Here is a 21,538-nt window from a genome sequence, read left to right as displayed (position 1 = left end):
GAAAGAGTCTTTGTAATCTAGTTTTTATGTTAAAACTGTGGCATACAACCTATGCATTCCCAGTTCTAGACACAGTAGTCAACTGTCAATCCTTTAGATTATGATGTACATGTAAGAGGTCTAGTCAGGTCCAAGACCATTGGTGCATACACCTAGGCAAGAGTAGATGCTGCCTCAGACCTATCATCCCCTCCTTTAGACCACTGAGATAGAATCCAAAAGCCAAAGTGAGTCCAGACATATAGTGCCTTGATAGCTGTAGCTTCTGATAGAGAGCCACAGATAAGTATGGATGCTGACTGCCTAATGCCTCAACAAGGGTGTGTTTCTGTCCCGTAACCTTTCTTCAGTCAAGGAGTACTAACAAGGCAGTGGGAGCTAGGGTTTTGAGTTCCCCTATACTCACCTTACTCTGGAGGTTGCAACATTGTGATATTTTATAAGAGCTATCCCACCAAGAGTAGCCCCATCACATTGCCACCAGGCCCTCCAGGATGATGCTGTTTATGGTCATACTTAGAACAATAGCCATGACTGTGTTAGTAAATCTATACCTCAGGTGTATTTCATATTAAAATATACATATGCCTTAGGAGAGGGAGTCAGTTAGCTGTGTTAGTCTAAAGACAGGGTAGTGTTACACCTTGTAGACTAAGTCAGATAACACATAACCTTAATAAATATGCCTTAATATTTGCAAATAAAATATGGCATTAAAAATAAATGTTATACATATAATTTACCTGTAATGGGCAATACTTGGCAGGTTTTAAGATATAAAAACTGTCAAAGCTTCAAGTACCTTGTCAGAGCTGACACAGAAAAAATATTGGGATTTCAGAAATGCTATAAAGGAGAGCCAAAAAATCAACTTCCTGAATTTCGTGCAAACAAAAGTTCAGAACTCTTTTAAAAGCTTCACTTGTCATAGTCAGCATATTTAATAGGGAGAAGAAGTAAGGGAAACATTTGAACAAAAGAGGGGAGGGAGAATGAAGAGAGAATTATAGTTTAATCAATTGAAGAAATTTCTGCCCTTAAAACTGGTGATGTCAGTATTTCATAACTTTGGTAGGAACACTAGAGCTGCTCTCCTATATCAGATTAACAGTCTATAGCTACCTGGCTCTGTGTTGTGTCTCCTCTGTCAGTAGCTATGACAAGATGCTTCCTTGTAAAGTGCAAGAAAAATCCATAGTGGACAATTGTAGCATAACCTACCCATAAGGAAAGTTTCTTCCTAAAACTCATCAGTTAGTAATCATCTCATGCCCTGAAGCATACAATTTTATATTCCTTTTGAACTTTTATCCCAGCTGTGAACAATAGGATGTCTTCTTTTAATGGTGTCTTACAGTCTGGAGGAAATAAGTTGAAATATTTCACATTCCAAGCCATTACAGGAAAACAAAAATTAAATTGCTTTTGAATATTAGCACATGCAAATTTATCAAGAATTGAATTTTCTTTTTTTTTTACAGATAAGAGGGGAAATGATCCAACTGGCTGTCCTATCCATTAAAAAATAATAACATATTTTCTCACATACTGCAGTCACCTTTCCCCCCAAATTAGCCCTCCAAAATTGGTGTATATATCTTAAGTGGGGAAGCTGATTTTTGTTTCCTGAAATAGAGGCAGGCAAAAATAAAACAAATAGATACTATAACTCATGGCTGTCAAGATAGTTGCCACTTCTCCCTGGGGCTGCAAAGAGCAAAGGCAGAATCTAGTATTAACTCTCTCACAGCTGGTAAGGCAGTAACTTTTGGCTGAAGAGCCACTGAGCTGGCTGAAGGTACATGAGATGCTGCATGCAGTCTATATAGTATGCTGTTGGGGCTTGTGGTGTGGAAACAAAATTATTATATTCAGAACTTATATAAGGAGCTATCATATTTATCTTTCTCTGTACTTCCCCTTTCAACATGGTTAAAAAACCCTTCTTTTGGATTAAAGTACATTGCAGGGAGTAGGTTGCTGCTGTGTCTGTGGCTGTAGCTGTAGCTCTGGCCCCAACCTGGGCTCAGGGTCTAAGCTGCAGCTACCATGGGCCTCCCACCACATCTGGCCCCATGCCATGCACTCCCCACCTCTGCTTCTTCCCCAGCTGCTGTCACTTCCCTTCAGTCAGGCCCAGCAGTAGTAGTGACAGTAGTAGCAGCCCCGGGCTCTGGTTCTGACCTGGTCCCAGAGCCAGGGCCAGAGCTGCCACTGATGCATCCACTGCCAGGACAAACCCTCAGTCTGCTACCCACATGCCTCAGGGAGGGCCGAGCAGGCAGTGGATCATGGAACTGTTCCAGCTCTGGTCCACACTGTTATCACCACAAAATCCTGGCCACGGACTGCCTCCTTGCCACTGCTTTCCATGCTCAAGTGGTGGTGGGGTAGGGGGAGGTCTGAATTCAAGATGGCCCTCCAATAATTAGATTCTATACATGGAAAATATAACACATTTATAAATTTTCCATGTATAGAATCTAATTATTGGGGAGTTGTTTTAAATTTGAAGTCCTCTTGAAGTCATGACTAGATGACATCTGCAGAGTGTCCAAGTGTGGCATCTCAGGAAATGGTATGGGTGAGGCAGCAGGAATTTCCTCTTGTCTTTGCCTCCCTTGCCACTGCTTTTTATGCTGCGGTGGTGGTGGGGGGTGGATGGGGGGGCTGAATTTCTGATGACTGCCCAATAATTAGATCCTATACATGGAAAATATAACAAATTTATAAATTTTCCATGTATAGAATCTAATTATTTGGGGCTTGTTTAAAATTTGAAGTCATCTTGCTGTTAAATAGAAGCTCCTGCAATGGTTTGGGGCCTAGCCTTGTTGCTTTCATAGAATCACAGAAAGAATCATAGAAAGTTAGCATTGGAAGGGACCTCAATAAGTCATCTACGCCAACCCTCTGATCAAAGCAGAACCATCCGCAACTAGATCATCCCAGACAAAGCTTTGTCCTGCTGCCTCACCCATGCTATTTCCTGAGATGCCACACATGGACATTCTGTGTTTCCAGGAGAATTTGCTCTTATATCACACATCTGGCTATGACTCTGAAAAATATTTTTTTCTATATTTTGTCTCCCAAAAATCAAGTTGCATGTTTTATTTAGGGGCATGTGGTATGCAAGAAAATAGCATAGTTCATCATTCAAAGTTACCAGAAAAATAAATTCCTGAAACCAAGCCACCTCGTTCAAAAAAACTAACAAAAGAGTGATTTTTCCACATGTGTATATACAACTTTAGGCAATGAAGCATTAATTCAAAAGCTAGAAACCCAGTTTTCCATAAGTATGCTCTAATGTTCCAAGTGTTCATATAGTTTATCATGACTCTAACTTCTCATTCACTTCAGTAGGTTTAGACACCTAAGATTTTATATAGCTGTTATATGGGAAGACTTGGGTACCTCTAAACAAAGACCCAAAAAGCCTTGAACATACATCTTTTTCTTAGGAAAGATTCCTAATCACCACACTATAGAATAGCCTGGTTTAGATTATAACATCCAAGCCATATAGAACTGATGCTGGGCCAGTGGACAAGCAAAAATTGGAGAGTCATGGGTTCAGAAGAAGAGCAAGCAAGTAGGAAATTGTTTTTGTAGCCTAGACATTAGCCTCATTTTCTGGGAGGTAAATGTCCCCAGTTCTAGTCCCTGCTTCCAAGGCTGTTTCCATTTAGTAACCAATGACTGTCCCACGTAAATGAATAAGCAGTTCTAGGAAATGAGCTCAAAAGCCAGACCTTGCACCATAAACTCCTTCTTACTTGCTTTCCTTCTGGTCATTTGACTGTTGCATTTCTGCCTGGCCAGTTTTAACATATGGAATAAATAACTCAAATAGTATTAAATCCTGGTAGTTAAGGCAGTCTCTCAGGAGTAAGAGATGTAGATTTTAATCTCCCTAGGGTGAGGCAAGCCTAAAAGAAATGTCTCCTACTTCCTGGATGAGTGCTCTACCTATTATTTATGGTCTATTCACTAGTAAGCTATTATGGAAGAAGTAGACACCACTACCACTACAAGCAATTTTAAAAGCTGTATATAGTGTTGCTGGTACAAGTTAGGTGTGCTCCAAGCATATCCAAAAGATTGGGTTCCCCCCAGGGCTTAGGTGCATCTCTAGCACCAATCTAGATTGTAATGGAACTTTTGGTAGCAATTAGATGGTTAGGGGAGGATTAAAGTGAATTTTATGCAGGCTGAGAAGCACCAATTTAGTCTTCTAGGCTTAAGTACAGACATTTGTGGGTGTTAGGGTGGAGGTTAAATGGATTCAAATGTCTTCCTGATATCAGGTAAGTCAGGATGGGGGGGGGGTAGTTGGGGGTTGCTGGAGGGGATTGGGGTACACCAGGGGATGGGGGGGCTAGGCATGACCCATGGGTGGGGTAGGGGGAACAGGCATGACCCATGGGTGGGGTGGGAAAGGGTCCCCCCAGTGAACCTACACCCCCATCCTTCCCACCTCTCTCCCCACTGGGACTGTGAGGGGGAACAAGGGGCCAGAGGTCGGGGGATGTGTGTGCAAAGAATAGACCAGTGCAGGAGAACAAGGTGTGAAAAGAGCAGCCCTGGGGCTGGGGCTGACACCAGTGATTGAGTTTTTCTAGCCCTGGAGCTGGGCAGGGGAAGTGAACAGAAGTTCCATGCATCGGTTTGACCTAAATCAAATGAGTCTGACAGTACATAGATCCAGGTTGATCTTAAACTGGGTTCTGTACTTTTTAGACTAGTTTGTGTGCATGCAAGTTTTGTTCAGTTACAGGTTTAGACTGATTGCCAGTTGCTGAGACTGGGTTTGTAACTGTAAGGTACGCATGAGGATGAGCTAAGTTTAAATCAGGCAGCCATTTTGAATCTGATTTAACCTCATGAATGTCTGTACTTAGCCCTAGGGAACTTTGCAATAAAAGGTGGAGAGACTGCCTCAGTTTAGGTACCTACATTGTTTTGATTGGGGAACAGGGCCCAGCTGGATCATTCTTTGGAACTTTGGCACCTACATTCTAAATAAGTCCTGTTTAGGTACCTAAGTGATCAAATTAATACTGGTATTTTTACACCCATTATGTGTTAAATTATTATAGAATCTAGAATCATAAAATGTCATCTGGGTGCTGTACATATAAGGATCACCACGACTATTGTGCTATACAGGGCACAAGGTTGGGAAGCATGGTTCTCCAAGCGCTGAAAGTTCCCATGACTTTCGAAAGAAGATAGTATCAAGGTTAGAAATGTATTAGTTTCAGTTCTTTGTTTCAGTTGTGCTTGACTCATCCCTGGAGCAATTTTTAGGTTATTTTCCACTGTGCATCTGTGGCTTCAAGATGAAGCTTTATTTACAATTAACAATAATTTTTACTTCCCTTTTCTCTCAGAGCAAATAATCCTGAGTAGAAGTTACCTCTAGTTCTTCAGAGATCAAGATAATTTTGTAATAATAGCACAAATATTATGAAATTTAAATAGCTCAAGTTAGTGGCAGGCAATATATAATTAATGGATAAATAATTTAAACTTGTAGACATTCCTTCTAAGCTGACCAGGATAGCAGTTCCTTAACAAATGTGATTATTAGTACTAGAGCACCTTCGTTATAATCTTGAAAGGCAATAGATTTGAAAAACAGATCAGGATAAAAATGTTTTATTAATAATAATTATTGATTATTTATTATAATGGTCTTTGGTAGCTAACTATTATGTGAGGTTTTATTTTTTCCATTTCAAACCAAATTGTTTCGTGAGATATATATATAGCTGCATTTGTCCACTGATATAATTTTACCATTCTTCTTTGAGACCTACTTATCTCTGTCCTCTTTGGGTAGGTGAGTCCTATGCAGAGATGCCAGACACTCACTCTACATGAATCTCTAGAGATCTGCAAGTAGGCAAGGTCTTCTAATCCCACAATAGCTAGCCCTACTTCCTGATCAGTGCTGGCCATGATTTGTCCAAGCTAACATAGGCAGAATAAGGAAGTGAGTTCACATCTCAGTTTCTTGGCTAGTATCAGAAGTACAAGACCATTTTTCCTTTCAGTACTATAATCTCTGTCTATATAGCATAATCAAGTCTTTCTATACTGATTTATCTTCCATGTTTAAGCCTTTTAGAAGTTTCAGTGACTTCCAGGGGGCTAAAGCTAAACACATTCTTAAGTATCTTATTAAATCAGGGCCAAAATAAGTACTACTCAAAATGGATCAGGATAGAGGAATTTGTCCTCCAATATTTTTGTCATGAATGTCAGTAGGAAATTAAAACAGGCATTTAAAAAAACAATGTACAAGAATTAATCCCCAAAAAATCTCATTGGTATTTTTTTCTTTAAAGGAGTCAGATGGTCAAATCCTTCTTTAGGCCTTTTAAAATTACTCCAATAATTTTTATACTACACTACCAAAACTGAAAACCAAAAAAGAAAATAATTGATATGGGGCACTTTCAAAGAAGTTTCATAAGGATACGATATATAGGGAAAAATTGTGTCATCAGCACAAATTACTAAGATTTAGACAATTTAATGAGTCTGCTGCTTCCGTTTATGAGATTCTTGTAATAGATTTGAATGATCTTTGTTCCTGCACTGTTAGAAAGTTATTTTAAAATACTTTAAAAATGATATAAAGGTAGGAATGACTTCTCCCTTCATATTATTCATCTATTGCTGAGCTGCAGATGCACTTCTGAACATTTACTGTCTGGTGCCTGTCTTAAAATAAGATTACAATAAGCTCAAGGGAAGTAGGACATGAGTTATTCAGTCTGAATATTCTATGTTCTTTGCAGAGAGTACTGCAAGAGGGGCAAGCTCTTTAAAGTTAGGTTTGATTCTGAAAGTGATTCTGTGAATCACACCTTATGTTTTCATCTGATTTCTGTGTTGCTCTCTCTAATGACTGAAATAAAACATTACTACCTGTAACATTTTATTTGTTTACTTGTTAGCAGTGTAGGGCCAATTCATCTATGGATTCATTTGTGGATTCATTTTACTGTTGTATAATTCCCAACTATAGGGCCAAATGCTCTTCTTTATACCACTGTAATCTCATTTGTATCCTGTAAGGTTGCACAGATATAGCTGATAATGAATTGAAGGAAATGAAGAACAGAATTTGATCTGAAAATGTTTATGACTGGTGAAGAGTCAGCAGTAGTAACTGTTTTCTTTTAGATCCCAAACAGATGTTTCAGGGTAATTAATTAAAAATCCTTTACTTGTAAATTGTAAAAGTAACTTTTTATATGCTGCGGAGTAAATGTAACTTAGAATCTATTCAGGGCTATATTGTAGCCCTGTTTAAGGGGCATCACATAGCCATGCCACCTTGGACACATAATAGGGAAGAAATTGTTGCAGGCTAATGACCCCCCAAATATAAAGGCTTTAGCAAATCATTAACCATGTAGGTCAAACAATTCAACATCTCTGAATGGTTCTACATAAGTGTGGTTCTGAAAATGACTGAAGGTTCAAGAGAGCTCTTCTATTACTTATTTCTAATGGTCAGTTCCTCTGTCAGACATGATTTATTTCATATACCCATTTATTCTTCAATGGTTAACAGTAGCTGCATAGTGCTCTTCATACTTTTAAATTCAAAGGGATAAATTGTTCTTTGACTCACCAACACAATTGCTTTTATGTCCTTGACTGCTTCAGTGTAATGTAGAGGAGAATTCAGCTGAATGAAATAACACAAATGTTGAATTTGAACATAATTCCGTAGTATTTGTATATTGATATTGCTTTCAATAGTAGTAGCATGAAGTAGTCTGGCAGTGTTGAAGAGTACTTACCTATTAATGAAATATATACTGCTACAGTGCAGAGTATTTTGAAATATTTATTATTTTGTATACATATACAGTTACATGTATTGCAAATGGGTATCTGTTACAGTGTTATCTACTAGAATAACCATGGTTTGTAATGGTTAAATGTTAGATCTGTATGTGCTAGTACTAACTCTGCCATTGTCTTATTCTGTTGCTTTTGGCAAGTCCCTAAAATTCTCGCTGTGCAATTTCCCCCAACTATAAAATGTGGATAGGCTAGATGCTCACCTAAATAATTAATACTGGTACAGTACCCTAAAGATGTAAAATCTTGTAAAAATTGTACCTGTATTTTTTTTCTTTAAAAATAATAGCAGTTTAATCAGGGGATTAAATACAAGTAGTATTCTTAAGAAACTGATCTGAGAAAAGTTTGTTCACACAGTATCCATTCTGATATTTTTACCCATGTTGAGTCAGATCTTACTCCATGAATAGTAAATACCATTCAGTGTAATTGTAATAAATGTGGTCAGAATCTTGTCCAAAATGATAATACTCTTCATATTGATTATCATCTTGGTTTGAGGCATAATAGATGTAAATCACATGATTCTTACAAGCTGTGTACTTGAGACCATAATTATGGTCATAATTTTGTGGTTTGTGTCAGATAATGGGCATTTTTTTAAAACACTCAGGAATAGCATTCCTAATTTCTTTCTTTCTAAAACTTGTTTGTAGGTAATCCGCTATTAGCCAGCAAGGTCAACGTTATAATAAATGTCTTGGATGTCAACGAATTTCCTCCAGAAATTTCAGTGCCATATGAAACATCTGTATGTGAAAATGCAAAACCAGGACAGGTATTTCAAGCCTTAAGTAGTTAATATTTTAGATTATCTTTACATTAACTATTTATTTTATATGAATAAAAGCCATTGTAAAAAAAATGCCTGTTGCATACAGTACATTTAAAAACAAAACAGAATACCTGCCTGAAATTTTCAGATGTATCTAGAAATTTGTCCACCAAAATGTCAGCCGCTAATTCCCTCAGGTTCTTTGAAAGTATCACCTTGTAGTTCATTTGGAACTTAGTTCTGAATCCCCAGTGGACATGATCATCTTTTCAAAATGTTATTCCTGACCATCATACCTTCACTCTAGTAGTCCTGTTTATTTGTATTACCTCCCATGGACTGCAGTCTTGTGGTAAAGAGGCTTGTGTGCTACCAATGATCTTGAGAGCAATGCTGTCCACAATTTTGTACTCATGGTTGGGTTACTCATGGCCACAAGTTTGAAAGTGAAATTTCCAAAAATGAAATACAAGTCCTCAACAGCTGAGCAGGCAGTTAAAGCAAGCATACTTCACAATGGGCACATCTTCATGTTACCCTACATTGCCATAGCAATGCAGTACATCACTGTAAAATGTGCCATGGTAATGTAGCGATCGCATGAGTCTACATGTGACCAGCAGCTACTTTGCTGTAGTGGCGAATTCCCCCCATTTTAGTGTACTGCCACAGTGAAGTAGTGGCTAAAATTAACTGTGTGCCATGTTCACAGCACAGTATGGGCAGTTACTACGCTGTGCTTCAGTACTTCCAAAAGGCACAGTAACAGCATCGTTGTGGGGCACAGTATGGTGCAGTATGACTCAGTAACAACATCACCATAGGGTGACATGTAGAAGTGCCCATTGGGTACAAAGGGGATTGAAGGTTGCAGTGGAATAGAAAACTCTGCTCATTTAGGTTTTCCTTTCCATTGGATTAAGGTTTCCTTCCCAAAAAGTACTGTGTGGTTGCTGATGTGCAACAGCATCTCCACATTAAAAGAAGGCATGCACAGGCATCTTCTTAGTTATATTATAGTAATACCTAGAGGCCTGGGGGACCATTGTGTTAAGCAGCATAAACTAGCAGAGTGACAGCCATCCTGAAAGACAACAGGTGGTTTAAACAGACAAGAGAAACTCAAAGAAACAATGAGATGTTACTTTTACTTGTCAGGTGTCTTAATGCATATGTTCCTTCCCTAAAACGCTGTCTACGAAAACCAGCTGTCAGTATATCCATTCTAAAGGGGAAAAAGCATAATGACCAAGGTCTGTTTCTGATATTCTCATTCAAATGTAACTGTACTCTATTCTATGGCTGTTTCCATGGAAGAACTAATGTCTATGGAGAACTCACAGTGTATTTCTCTATATCTTAACAGAAATTAATATTTCTCTATCATCATAATGACCAGTGATGATTCCCTATCACACATTATGGGTGCATCTATGTGTGCACTTTAGTGTGGAGTTAACTAATTAGTTCTACAGTAAAGCAATGCAGTCTACACTGGAGCCAGTATTAGGGAACAGTAAATTAATTAACCCTGCCTTAGGATAGTACTGTCAGGGACAGTACTATCTTATGGAGGAGTACTTTACTGTGTTGAAATGCACGTGTAGACTCTGACCAGGGGTGTAACTTGAACCCAGTCAGCCAAGGGTCTGCTCCACCCCGGGTCAAACTGCTGTTGTCCTGGGCACATGTATATGTGCAGTTCAGTCCAGCTCCAAGTGCTCCGGAGTTTAACATGTGATGCTACATGTGATGCTATATTGCCATAGTGATGTACTACACTGACGTAGTATCCACAGGTGTCTACACATGATCAGACCTACTTTGCTGTAGTGGCACGCTCTCCTGTTATAGTCCACTGCTATAATGAAGTAGCTGCTAAAAATAACTACACCGCACATATGGAGCAGTATGGGAGGTTACTATACCATGCTTTAGTATTTACAAAAGCACAGCACAGTAACAGTGCACCATAGGGCAATGTGTAGATGTGCCCTTTGAGATCCATCAACTGCTTTTCTACTGATGAAAAGCAGTTTTTAAAAATGAATCAAGTATTAAGTTGATAATAAATGTATGTCTGTCACAAATCAAGTTAGGAGCACAAGCAAAAGGAATTCTTAGAATAAAATTTTTAATTACCTACATTTATTAAAATGCTATTTTATTTAAATGAGTTCAGTTTCTTGTGTAAATCTATACCATCTCCAGCATATGCCTGTGAAGATACATTCACACCTGGAAAATAAATGTTAAAACTCTCTCAATTTTAATTTACTTTTAAATTAATCCTAATCAGCATATGATTTGCTTAGTGTAAAATCTAGCATGACATTAGTAACTAGCAAGTTAAAATCTACCTACCTATCTACCTATTATTATTATGACACCTAGGTAAAAAAAATTAAATATTTAAGATTCACTGCATTCCTCTGTTAGGGGACGCTTTTATAATTTCATGCCAACACATCAACATGCAACCTACTAGGCCATGACAACTTCTTAGGTGACTGTGGCATTCAACCTTCTTCCCTTTCCCTATCATTTCACCAGAATGATAACATTCCAGCAGAAAGGAGACTCTATCATGTCTTATTACCTAAGTGTCTTTTTCTGCGGTTTCATCTGTGGACTACATTACACTTCTACAAACCACTTCTTTTAAAATAGTGAATTGATTTCAAACTTAATTTCAATCTGATTTCAGGTAATTCAAACTGTCAGTGCTGCAGACAAAGATTTGTCACCGGCTGGGCAAAGATTTTCATTTAGACTGTCACCAGAGGCTTCCACCAAACCAAATTTCACAGTCCATGACTACAGAAGTAAGTTGTTTACTTGTATTCCCCCCTTGTAAAGCAGTTTTTTAGAATTACAATAATAATATTTGTTGTTACTTTGTACCCAGTATCTCCTCTGGACAGATATTTTATCTCACATTCTTGAAGTACTAGAAAACCGAAGCATTTGAACAAATTGTATTAATTATAATCTCAGATCTTGCATTTTTCTTCTGCACTTTTCACCAAGAGTATAAATGGAATAGGTAACCTGACATCTAAGTCTGAGATTTTTCTCTAGTCTCCAATATTATTAGTAGGTAGTATGCATTTCTTATAGAGAATTTCAAAGCACCTTATAGCATATCAGTTAATTTATCCAGGATTTATATTTTCTTTTAGTCTAAATTATGACCTTTGATCCCCTACAGCTTCAATTCTACAAACACATACACAGATGGGTAACTTAATTCACCTGAGTAATCCCATTGAACACAGAATGGAATTACTCATGTGAACAGAGGTATTCGCCTATGTAATTTTTTGTAATATAGGACATAAAAACACAAGTGATGAAAAGCACAGTGTTGGAAGTGATTTATATCTGCTGAGTTAGTAGAAATTTCTATGTCTCAACAGTTATACCTCTGTTGATTAAGGAAAAACACTTCTGAGAATCTCATCCCAACCTGTCAAACTCAAGGCCTTGAAAAAGTATAAAGCATGGATTATGTGGGGTTGTTAGGATTCTGATAAAACATTGAGACTTGTTTCTTTCACACAATACTCCAAAGTGTTAAATCAGAAAAATCCAATTCCTAACATAGTCATTCTAACTTTTCATTGTATTGATTTTTTTTATTGTATTTATTTTTAAATTTGTTGACTTGGAAGCTTTGAAATATTTTCTATAATCAGTAACTCAAAAAATTACAAAGAAAATTCTTGTGGCAGCTCATTATAACTTCAGATAGTAAAGATTTTACTTACTTTTGTCCATCTTTTTATTGGCAAAACTTTGTCACTTTATATGCCTGCTCTTAAACATGGTAGATTAAATCTTAATAGCTGTTGCTCTTGAAACCAATTAGAAGATGTGACTCTCTTTTAATCACAAGGAATTTTATCATGCCTTATAAAACACCAGATTAATGACCAACAAATTAATTGAGATTTTTAGCCATTGCTATATTATTATTAAATGGTGTGCAAAAAAAAATTAAAGCAAAGCAAAACAAAACACAAGCAATAAACAGTAGGTAGTTCAGTTTCACTTTATTTTACACATCTCTCTGTGGAGATCTTTAAAGAGATTACCTTTTTTAGAGTAGGGGTCACCTTCTAACAGGGGCCCTACATTACCCGGTGCCCTCTTCTTACTCCCAATGTATTTGAAGAAAGACTTTTTCTTGTCCTTAATCCTGGTCGGTAGCCTGAGCTCCACCCTCGCCTTGGCCTTCCTAATGGCCCTCCTACACTCACGGGCCAAGGACGAGTATTCCTCCTTGGTGATGGCTCCTCTCTTCCACTGGGTCTATGCCTCCCTTTTGGCCCTCAGGCATTCTCGAATGCCTTTACTGAGCCATGGGGGTTTCAGAGCACTCTTTACCCCCCTTCTTTCTCTCTATTCTTATAGATGTTGAAGGGTTTTGGTGTGAGCATGCTGTCTTGTGGTTTTTGATATTGCTGCCATCATCATTTTGCACATAGTTTGATGGAAAACCATTGGTTCTTGATAGAGGTTGCATCAGAAGATATGAGCTAAAATGTCATATATTTAAGTGAGGAGCCTCCAGAAGTATATTATATTATGTGTCACTGGCAAATCAGCAAACATAGAGTCTATCACCAGACCCTTTTCAAATTTATTTTCAATACACTACATGAGGTTCAGCACTTGGCAATGACTCACCTGAACAGTATTCAAATTTCTCTGGGCTTATGTGGTTTGTGAAGCTCATTCAATTTGTAAAGATTATGTCATAGTCATGTGGCCCTGAAGCTCTTTCTGATACACCCTTCCCTGGCCTTAGGAGTGCAACAACGCATCCTTTCTGACAGATCTTAGGTATTTTATGCATGACAATAAGAACTAAGGGACTTGGGCTGAAATGTTTGATCTACCTAGTAGGAATATTGCCTAGTTCAGCAGTTTTATCATTCTTGACAGCATTTCAGAGCTTAACTCAGCCTTTGTGTGGGCTGTACCACACAATTGTTTGTCTCCTGGTGTTCTTGTTGCTTAGGCCATGTCTTGGGTTGTTTATTTGGACTTACCATTTTCTATGAATTGGTATATGACTGGATCGGTAATGCCACATTGCCTTCTTTGTGTCATTGTTAAACTTCCAGATTATTATCCATGCTTTCTTGTTTTTGTGGGTCATGTCTACACTGTCAATGAGATTCTGCTGCAATGTCTATCTTCAAACATCTACTTGTATTTTGCTTACACATCATCGAATTCGGATGTTAATCTGGCCATATTATGTGTTCTGAAGCATCATGGAATATGCTACTTTGAGGCAATGTGCTCTATATTGACAAACTAGTTGTAATTTTCTGATACTGGTTCAGCTTTTCCTATAACAGCACAAAGGTCATCAGTTTAGTCCTTCCAGTCCACTTCCTTGAAATTAAATTGGCAATCATTTAACATCAGATGTTTCCGAAAGAAACAAGCAGTTAGGGCTTATGAGTTAAGCTCAGATGGAATGCCTTCTATCCATACTTCAACTGGCTTACGATTCTTATCAGTTACGCTATAGCTTCAGTTGACACCCTGCCTATTAAAGTCACTGATAATCATCCATGGCTTGTTGTGGTCAAGATAACACATACACTTAAATCAACCTGTTCCCTTGTAACATCTGTATTTACCCTTTGATGAAGAGACATAGCAGCTGAGACTGGAAGTAGCACTACTACACCAGGGAACGCACTAGAGAGGGAGACAAGGAAGACTGAAGTGCTGAGAGAGTAACAGAGAGCTGGATTCACTTTCTCAAGAGTCTGGGAAAAGGTCCAGGACTATGAGTTAACCCTTTATGGATCATGTTTATGGTTGTTTACTGATTTGAGGATGTATGTTTGTGGAGTTTCCTGTAAGGCAAGAGTGCCTATGAAAATAAAGGACTGAGCTGAGTAATCCTCAACCTGCTACATGTGGTGGAGAATGTGAGGAACACTTTAAAGTGAGCTACAACAGTTTGAAGTAAAGTCCAGCAGTTTAAAGTGACCTCTAGTATGGAGATAGAAGCTCTGCTGAAGGAACTGAAAGAGCTGCAGCAGCAGCAGCAACGTTGGTAGTTGCAGCAAATCCAGTTCCAGCCTCAGCAGTTTCAACATCTCCAGTTTCTGCAGCAAGAATTAATGAGAGAAGCTGCAACACCTGAACCAGTTCCTGATCGAATAACAAGAAAGCATGCAGGAAGGTACAAGAGAAGCCTTGGAGAGATGGCTGAGTCCCCAGAAGGAGCGTAGGGAAGTCAATCACATAGGGAAGCTTGAATATTTACTATTAAAGTCTCAGCTATTCTCTGAGGAATTCTACCTCTTGATGAATTAGTTGAGGAGACAGTGTGCCTATGGTGGGAGCTGAAGGCTGAATGTCAAAGCTGCAAGCTAGCTGAGGCTGAAGTAGCTTCTTTAAAGCACAATATGCTGCCAGGAAGCAAAGAGGGCAAAAATAAGGAATTGAGACACCTGTTAGCAGCTGAGGCAGAGAAAAATAAAGAAATGTAGAAGCTAATTGTGGCAAATATGGAGAAGAGTCAAAAGTGAGAGGAAAAGCTGTGAGGACTCCAAGAGAAGGTAACTGCAATTGCGTCTAGGGCTGGGGAACAGGCCTTAGCCTGAAAAACCAAAGGTCCTAACAACCCAGGAGAGGCAGAAAAAGAGAAGGCCACCAGAACAGCTGGATATGCAGATTAAATATTTGCAAGAACTGTAACAAGAGGTATAGGACTGGCAAGGGAACTATATCCAGTGAGCAGTTGTTGTCTTTATTACAAAAAGACCCTGCCAATGCCTAAGCTCTTATGCAGGAGCTGTTGCTGAACAGGTATCTATATTACCTAGAATAGCATGATCTAGCTGTTAGGGGGAACAGAGAATAAGAACAGAGAGAGATGAAGGGGAAGTCAGCCACAGTTTCCCAACAAAAGATACTGAGCCCTTTTGAGAAAGATGGTGCAGAGACCGAGCAGGGAGAGGACTACAACCTGAGAATGAACCTGGAGGAAGAAATCCTGGGAAGAACAACACCCATGGGGACAGGGTGTTGACCATAGACAATGTGTAGCGGGGGTACTGGTGCCCCACCAAGAGCGAGTTCTCCAGCTGCTAGGGAGACACAGAGAATGCTTGTGCCCTTCCTGAAATTGGCTCTGCTGGTGTGCCACTGTTGCACTTGGCAACTGGCCGCTGGGGGACCCCCCTCCTCCCCGGTTGCCAGCTGGTCACTGTGGTCATGCCCTCCCCAAACTCAGGAGGCACCATTCGCCCATGGTGCTGACACTTAGAAAGGGAGTTGTGGAGCCAGGACATGGGGAGGGGCGGGGGGCGGGGTCACTTGTATACATGACGATGTTACCATGTACACATGACAAAATTTTCCCTTTGTGTGGCTTAACTTTGTTACACTTTACATGTACGTGAGTTTTGGGAGGGGTTTAAATGAGTTTGCATCATCACAAATTAAACCACATCCCAATATAGTTTAGTTTGCAACATTGCAACTTGGAATGCAAAAATAAAAAGGATCGGGCCCCCTGCCACAGTTGCCTCAGCAGGCACCTGCAACTGCCAGGACAATGATGGGTATACAGTGATGGAAAAATAAAACCCACAGTTTCAATTAAAATCTCACTGTTTCAATTTAGGGGGCATAGAATATAACCCTGAAGGACTAAACCCCCATCATGTGTACAAGTGCTAGCGGGAATATGATCCCTGGAAAAATAAAGTCGTAAAAGCAGGGAGTAAACTTTGCAGTGCACACACAGGGGTAAGGAATCCACAGTGAGAAGAAGAGGTCCTGAGGGGCACTACAGAAACCAGTAGGTCTGAGCAGGAGCTGACACTGGAGACCACAGATAGCACCTCATCTGGCAGCCATGAGCCAGCAGTGAGGACAGTGGAGCCCACAGAGATGACCGGGAAATGGCTGAGGCCAGATAGGAAAGTGGTGATAATGCCTGCAACAGTAGTAAAGAAATATCTGAATGTCCTGACTTAGGGTGGGCCAAATCAAAGGGTGGATCAATGCAGGGCAACCTTATTTGTGAATAGCCCGTGTTCAGGATACATTGGAAAAAACAGAAACAAATATTCCAACAAGCAGGAACTGTAAGGTATACTGTCATATGGAAGAACAAAAAGGGGAGAAGTCAAGGCATTGAGACTGTTAGCTTCAAACACCCCAGTGAAACCACTCAAGCAGTGGCAATGTTTAGTGGACAGGTTTTATATCCCAGAAACTTGTGGGTAAAAAACTGCTCCTTACAGAGACTGCCAAATGCTGAAACAGCTACCCTGGAACCAGGGGGACTTTGGGGTAGGAGGATCTGGTAATGAACCCCCTGAGATCCTCCAAGGAAGGAGGGATTCAGGAATGGGGGTTAACTTATGTGGACACTTGAAAAACTGTGTTTGTTATACTGGGTACAGGTGGGAGGCTGCCTAAAAGATAAGCAGAAAGGAGGAGATCCCTAGTGTTGGCACTGGATTTATGACCAAGATACCTTGTTCTGGGAGGACCCAAACCCTCAGACTGATTATGACCTTTTCATTTGATAATAGGCAAATTGTATTGATACACAGTGGTAGCGGATAAAAACAATGCAAATAATTGTATATTTACCAGTTCTAGAGTTGTCATCAGAGTCCAGGTACATTTGGCCAGTATGTGAGCTTCACCCTGAGGCTTTTATTTTAATGTTAGATACCAGTAGTCTAGAGGTTGGAGGCCAAGGTCTGCCCCTCTCCCCCAGTGGGGTGGGTGAGATGGGCTGGTAGTATGACCTTTGTCCATGGCTGCCTCAGGTTCCCTCTCAGGGACTCTTTCCTGCTTAGAAATTCTTTCTTTTGTATTTTTCCCCTCCTGATGACTTTTTATCAGTAGCCATTGCTGATTGCTCTTTTTGTGGTTGTCATACTGTCCATGTTCTGTTCTGTCAGCATATCCCATTGTTTCACAAATTAATCACATGCACACATCCTAATTTGGGCTTTACCGGTGTCCTCCTAATTTGGTCTGTTTCCCCAAAACCAGAAAACCTAAGGGTCCTGCAGTTGGGTACTGTGACCTGGTGCCACTTTGTCTCATGTTATGAAACAGTGTGGTACATGTCGTTAATTTCCCAGCCTGTTTATCTATGTGCTGCTTGCCTGTCAGATACAGTGGGCCTTGAAGAAACTTTGTCACAGACGAGCTTCTAAAAAAATCAATTAACCCTTGCTGTTGCCCTGGACCATTATTCTAGTGCATATGTACTTTACCTAGATGCCAGTTTCCAAAAGCAAACCTTTAAATACCATTTTCTAGCCATAACATAGATGGGAGAAACTTTGCCCAATATGGGATGGCTGCAAGAAGTAGGTAGCCAGGGATCAATAAAAGGTGAGATGAGCATTGTTAAGGCAGCTAGGCTAGCAGTTGTGAGCTGACCTGGAGACTAGCCATAGGCCCTAACTGGAAACCCCTGCAGGTGGCTGGAAAGCCACCTTACGCACGCGGAGTAGGGATATTTTGAGTATTTTAGTTGCAGCCAGTGGGCTTGTGTTTTGTTGATATTATGATGTGAATGTTAGTGGGCAGCAACTGGTGGTGTTGGAGTGACTAATAAGGGAGGAGGTCACAAGGTACCTCAGGCTGTGGGGGGGAGGGCAAGTAGTGTTTTGAGCACTTCTAGGGGTCTAGGGCTCATGACATAGGCAGGAAGTGGCCACAGAGATGGGGGGGAGGGGAAGCAAATGGGTCACCGAGGGACAGGGGGCATAGAGCCCAAGACAGGTGAACAACAGGGCTAGGGGACCCAGAGCCAAAAGACTGAACAGCTTGAGCCTGAGACAGGTGGTGTGAAGCCCGCTAAGGCCAAAACCCATGTGGGGCAAGAAGCAGGGCCTGGGGGCCCAGAACCAGAATCAGAAAGATATTCCTCTTCTGGGGGAGGGCGGGGGGGAGGGGAGAAGATAAAGACATTGGAGGAGAGGATATGTAGCAGGCTGCACACATCATGCTGCAGCAGTCTGCAGTCTTGCAGAGGCTACAGCCCAGATGCAGGGTGGTGAAAACTAATGTCAGGCCTTCGTGGACTAGGACAGCTGATTCAAATAATTGGCTAGTTCTGGAGGAAGTTAAAAGGCTCCCAGGGACAGGAGCTATGGGGACGAAGACGAAGACGAAGACGAAGACGAAGACGAAGACTTGCCAGGATACCAGCTACAACACTGGGCCAGGGCACTTTCTTGGGGTCTGGGAAGAAACTCAGGGGTTGTGAGTGTGGAAGTAGTAGCACCACAGCAGGGAACTCACTCAAGAGGGAGAGAAGGAAGGCTGCAGTGCTGAGAAAACAGCAGAGGTGGGGTTTGAATTATGGGGGAATTCAGGGGGGATGAGCCCCCCATAAGAGATGAGCTCCCCCAAGCCTCAGGCAGTGATGGTGGTAGCAGCAGCAGCCGCTCCTACCGGCTGCCAGCGCCACAACTCCCCCCTCCCCCTGCCGCCCGAGTTGGAATGTAATTCAAACTGTGAGCAGAGATCCAAAGTCACCTTCTCAAGGTTTGGGAAAAGAGTCAGGACTGTGAGTTAACCCTTTATGGGCCATGCTTATGTTTGTTTACTGATTTGAGGATTTAAGTTGGTGGAGTTTCCTGTGAGAAAAGGGTGCCTAGGAAAATAAAGGATTGAGAGGAGTAATTCCTAACCTGCTACAAGAGTGTAAGAGTCAGACCTCAGATTCAGACACAGAGGTGGATAAAACAACCCGGGGGGTGTGAGGGCGGGAAGAAGGAACTAAATAGATGTTCTTATCTCAGCATTCATTTTCTCCTATGAAGGAACTGAAGAGACCCTGAGCTAAGACAGAAGACAAACAGGAGGTGAAATAACAGTAAAAAAAGAAGTTATGAGTAGTAGGGTCATATAAGCCTATCACAGATGAGAAGTAAACTTCTTTCACAGGCAAGAGAGTGAAATAAATTGTGTGGCAGAACCTTGTAGAATAGTGTCTCTTTTAGTCACCTTGTGTTACAGAAACAGAAATTGAGTATAAGCCAAAGAAAAAAAAGGCCTAGCATTCGGAACAGAGTTTAAAATCTACACTGGGAAGATGAAGATGAAGATTTTGGCATCAGCGGATAAAATTTTAATGAATTAGAATTAACGGATCTATTTACATTATTTCCCATAAACTGGCCAGCTTTATTTCCAGTCTTCCAAATTCTGCTCCTTCTGACACATTCTTCTTTCCCTTTCCCAATGACTATTCCCAGCACTGTCAACCTCAAGTATTCATGCCTTAGCCACTGGCCCCCAAATCATGAGGCTGGCTTAAACTTATGTGATTTTAAAATAAATGTTGACATTTCTTTTTCATCATTTTGATGTTTTTAATCATTTTTCTTCAAGAGAAAAGTCAGTTCATTTATGAAACTTTTCATGGTAACATGGAAGAATTTACCAGTTCAAGAGGGAATTTGTTTTACTCAAATAAACTGAAATTCCAGTACTTTGTTTGAATCGGGCAAGGCAGGGACTTGAATGTAGGTCTCACAGTGAGTGTTCAGGGGTGCTTGTTCTTCCTCACTTGATCTGATGCAGAATAGGCCTTATTTTTTTTTAATCTACTCATTTTTGTAATCGTGCAGTTTTCTGACCAGCTTTAGCTGCCAGCCACTGTGGCAATGACACACACATGAATCCAATGAGCAGATTTTTGACAGTTATACTAATTTTATAAAAGTATTCTATGTATTTAGTAGTATTATATAAGTGCATCTCAGAATAATCCTATCTGTTTGTCATTCTGTTTATGAGGCAGCTAAAATTACTATTGTACAAGAATTGGGTTTTCTCATTTGCAGTAAATGACAAGACTTAAAATTTTGTATAATTCTGAATTTCCATGAAAGTAAAGGATTTCAAAATTCTTGTGTAATAAAGTTTTGAACAAAATGCTGATTTTGTTTGGCCAGCTGAGATTTTTAATTTTAATGTATTTTATTTTAGACGCATTTTAAATGTTATTTACATACCAGAATCAAAGTATTCTGTTCTGAAAAAGTCAAAATGAAATATTTCAATTCTACTGATTTTTTTCCTGCAACAATTGAAGAAATTAATATGTATCTGTAGGAAATACTGGTTTCAATAAAATGGCATTTGTGGATGATAAATATTGTGTCTGAATATTTTTACCAGCTCTGCTCAGAATAACATTCATGTGCCTAAGAAACCTGTTCCCATATACTTGCACACAACTCTTATGAACTTTAATTAGAATTGCACATATGTTTCTGCAAATGGAATGTGGCCATTAATCTTTATAGTCAGAGACAGGATTCAAAGAGGAAAAAGGGGAAGAAAATCCAGAAAGTGAACACTCTGCAACCATCCAATTAGCTGAACTAGACAATAAAGCGTATGAGGGAGGAGGTAACGCTGGGGTGAGCACTGCAGGCTATTCTCAATCAGACCTGCCAGTAAATTGCTTTCTAATCTAGCTTTTCCTTTCGCCTTCTACTTAGTCCTTTTAATCTTTATGCCATTTTCTTGCTTCTCTACTTTGTTTGATTCATAAAAAGTGGTGATAACACTGCTCCTGCTAGAGAGAAGTGGCAAAACTCAGCTCCTGGGAGCTCTGTGCACTTTCTGAATTGATTAGTGGTAAATGTAGTAACAGTATGTAGTTCTCTGATGATTCTTGTATTTCTGTTAAATTACATCTTTTTTAATGGGATGAGGAAGTTGATGGACTTTAACATCCTCTGGTCCCCTCCCTGTCAATATAAAGAGTAAAGATGAGACATTTTTATAAATAGGGACTGGATTCAGAAGCTGCTACAATCAAGGGATATTGAAGCA

The 21,538-nt window shown here is 39.9% G+C and overlaps 1 protein-coding gene across 2 annotated transcripts in view; it reads left to right on the top strand.

Annotated features, from left to right (window-relative positions):
* CDH12 (cadherin 12) overlaps positions 1-21,538 on the top strand; it is a 242,827-nt gene that overhangs the window by 217,094 nt on the left and 4,195 nt on the right. For both annotated transcript variants that reach the window (XM_006037154.2, XM_025193592.1), the window contains 2 exons: positions 8,553-8,674; positions 11,379-11,496. In XM_006037154.2, the coding sequence (XP_006037216.1) occupies positions 8,553-8,674; positions 11,379-11,496 (240 nt within the window). The remainder of the gene's footprint in view (positions 1-8,552; positions 8,675-11,378; positions 11,497-21,538) is intronic.

Source organism: Alligator sinensis, unplaced genomic scaffold (assembly GCF_000455745.1).
Source record: "Alligator sinensis unplaced genomic scaffold, ASM45574v1 scaffold947_1, whole genome shotgun sequence".
Classification (NCBI taxonomy): Eukaryota; Metazoa; Chordata; order Crocodylia; family Alligatoridae; genus Alligator; species Alligator sinensis.
Note: the sequence above shows the minus strand (reverse complement) of the source record. Positions and strands in the feature narration are given on the sequence as shown.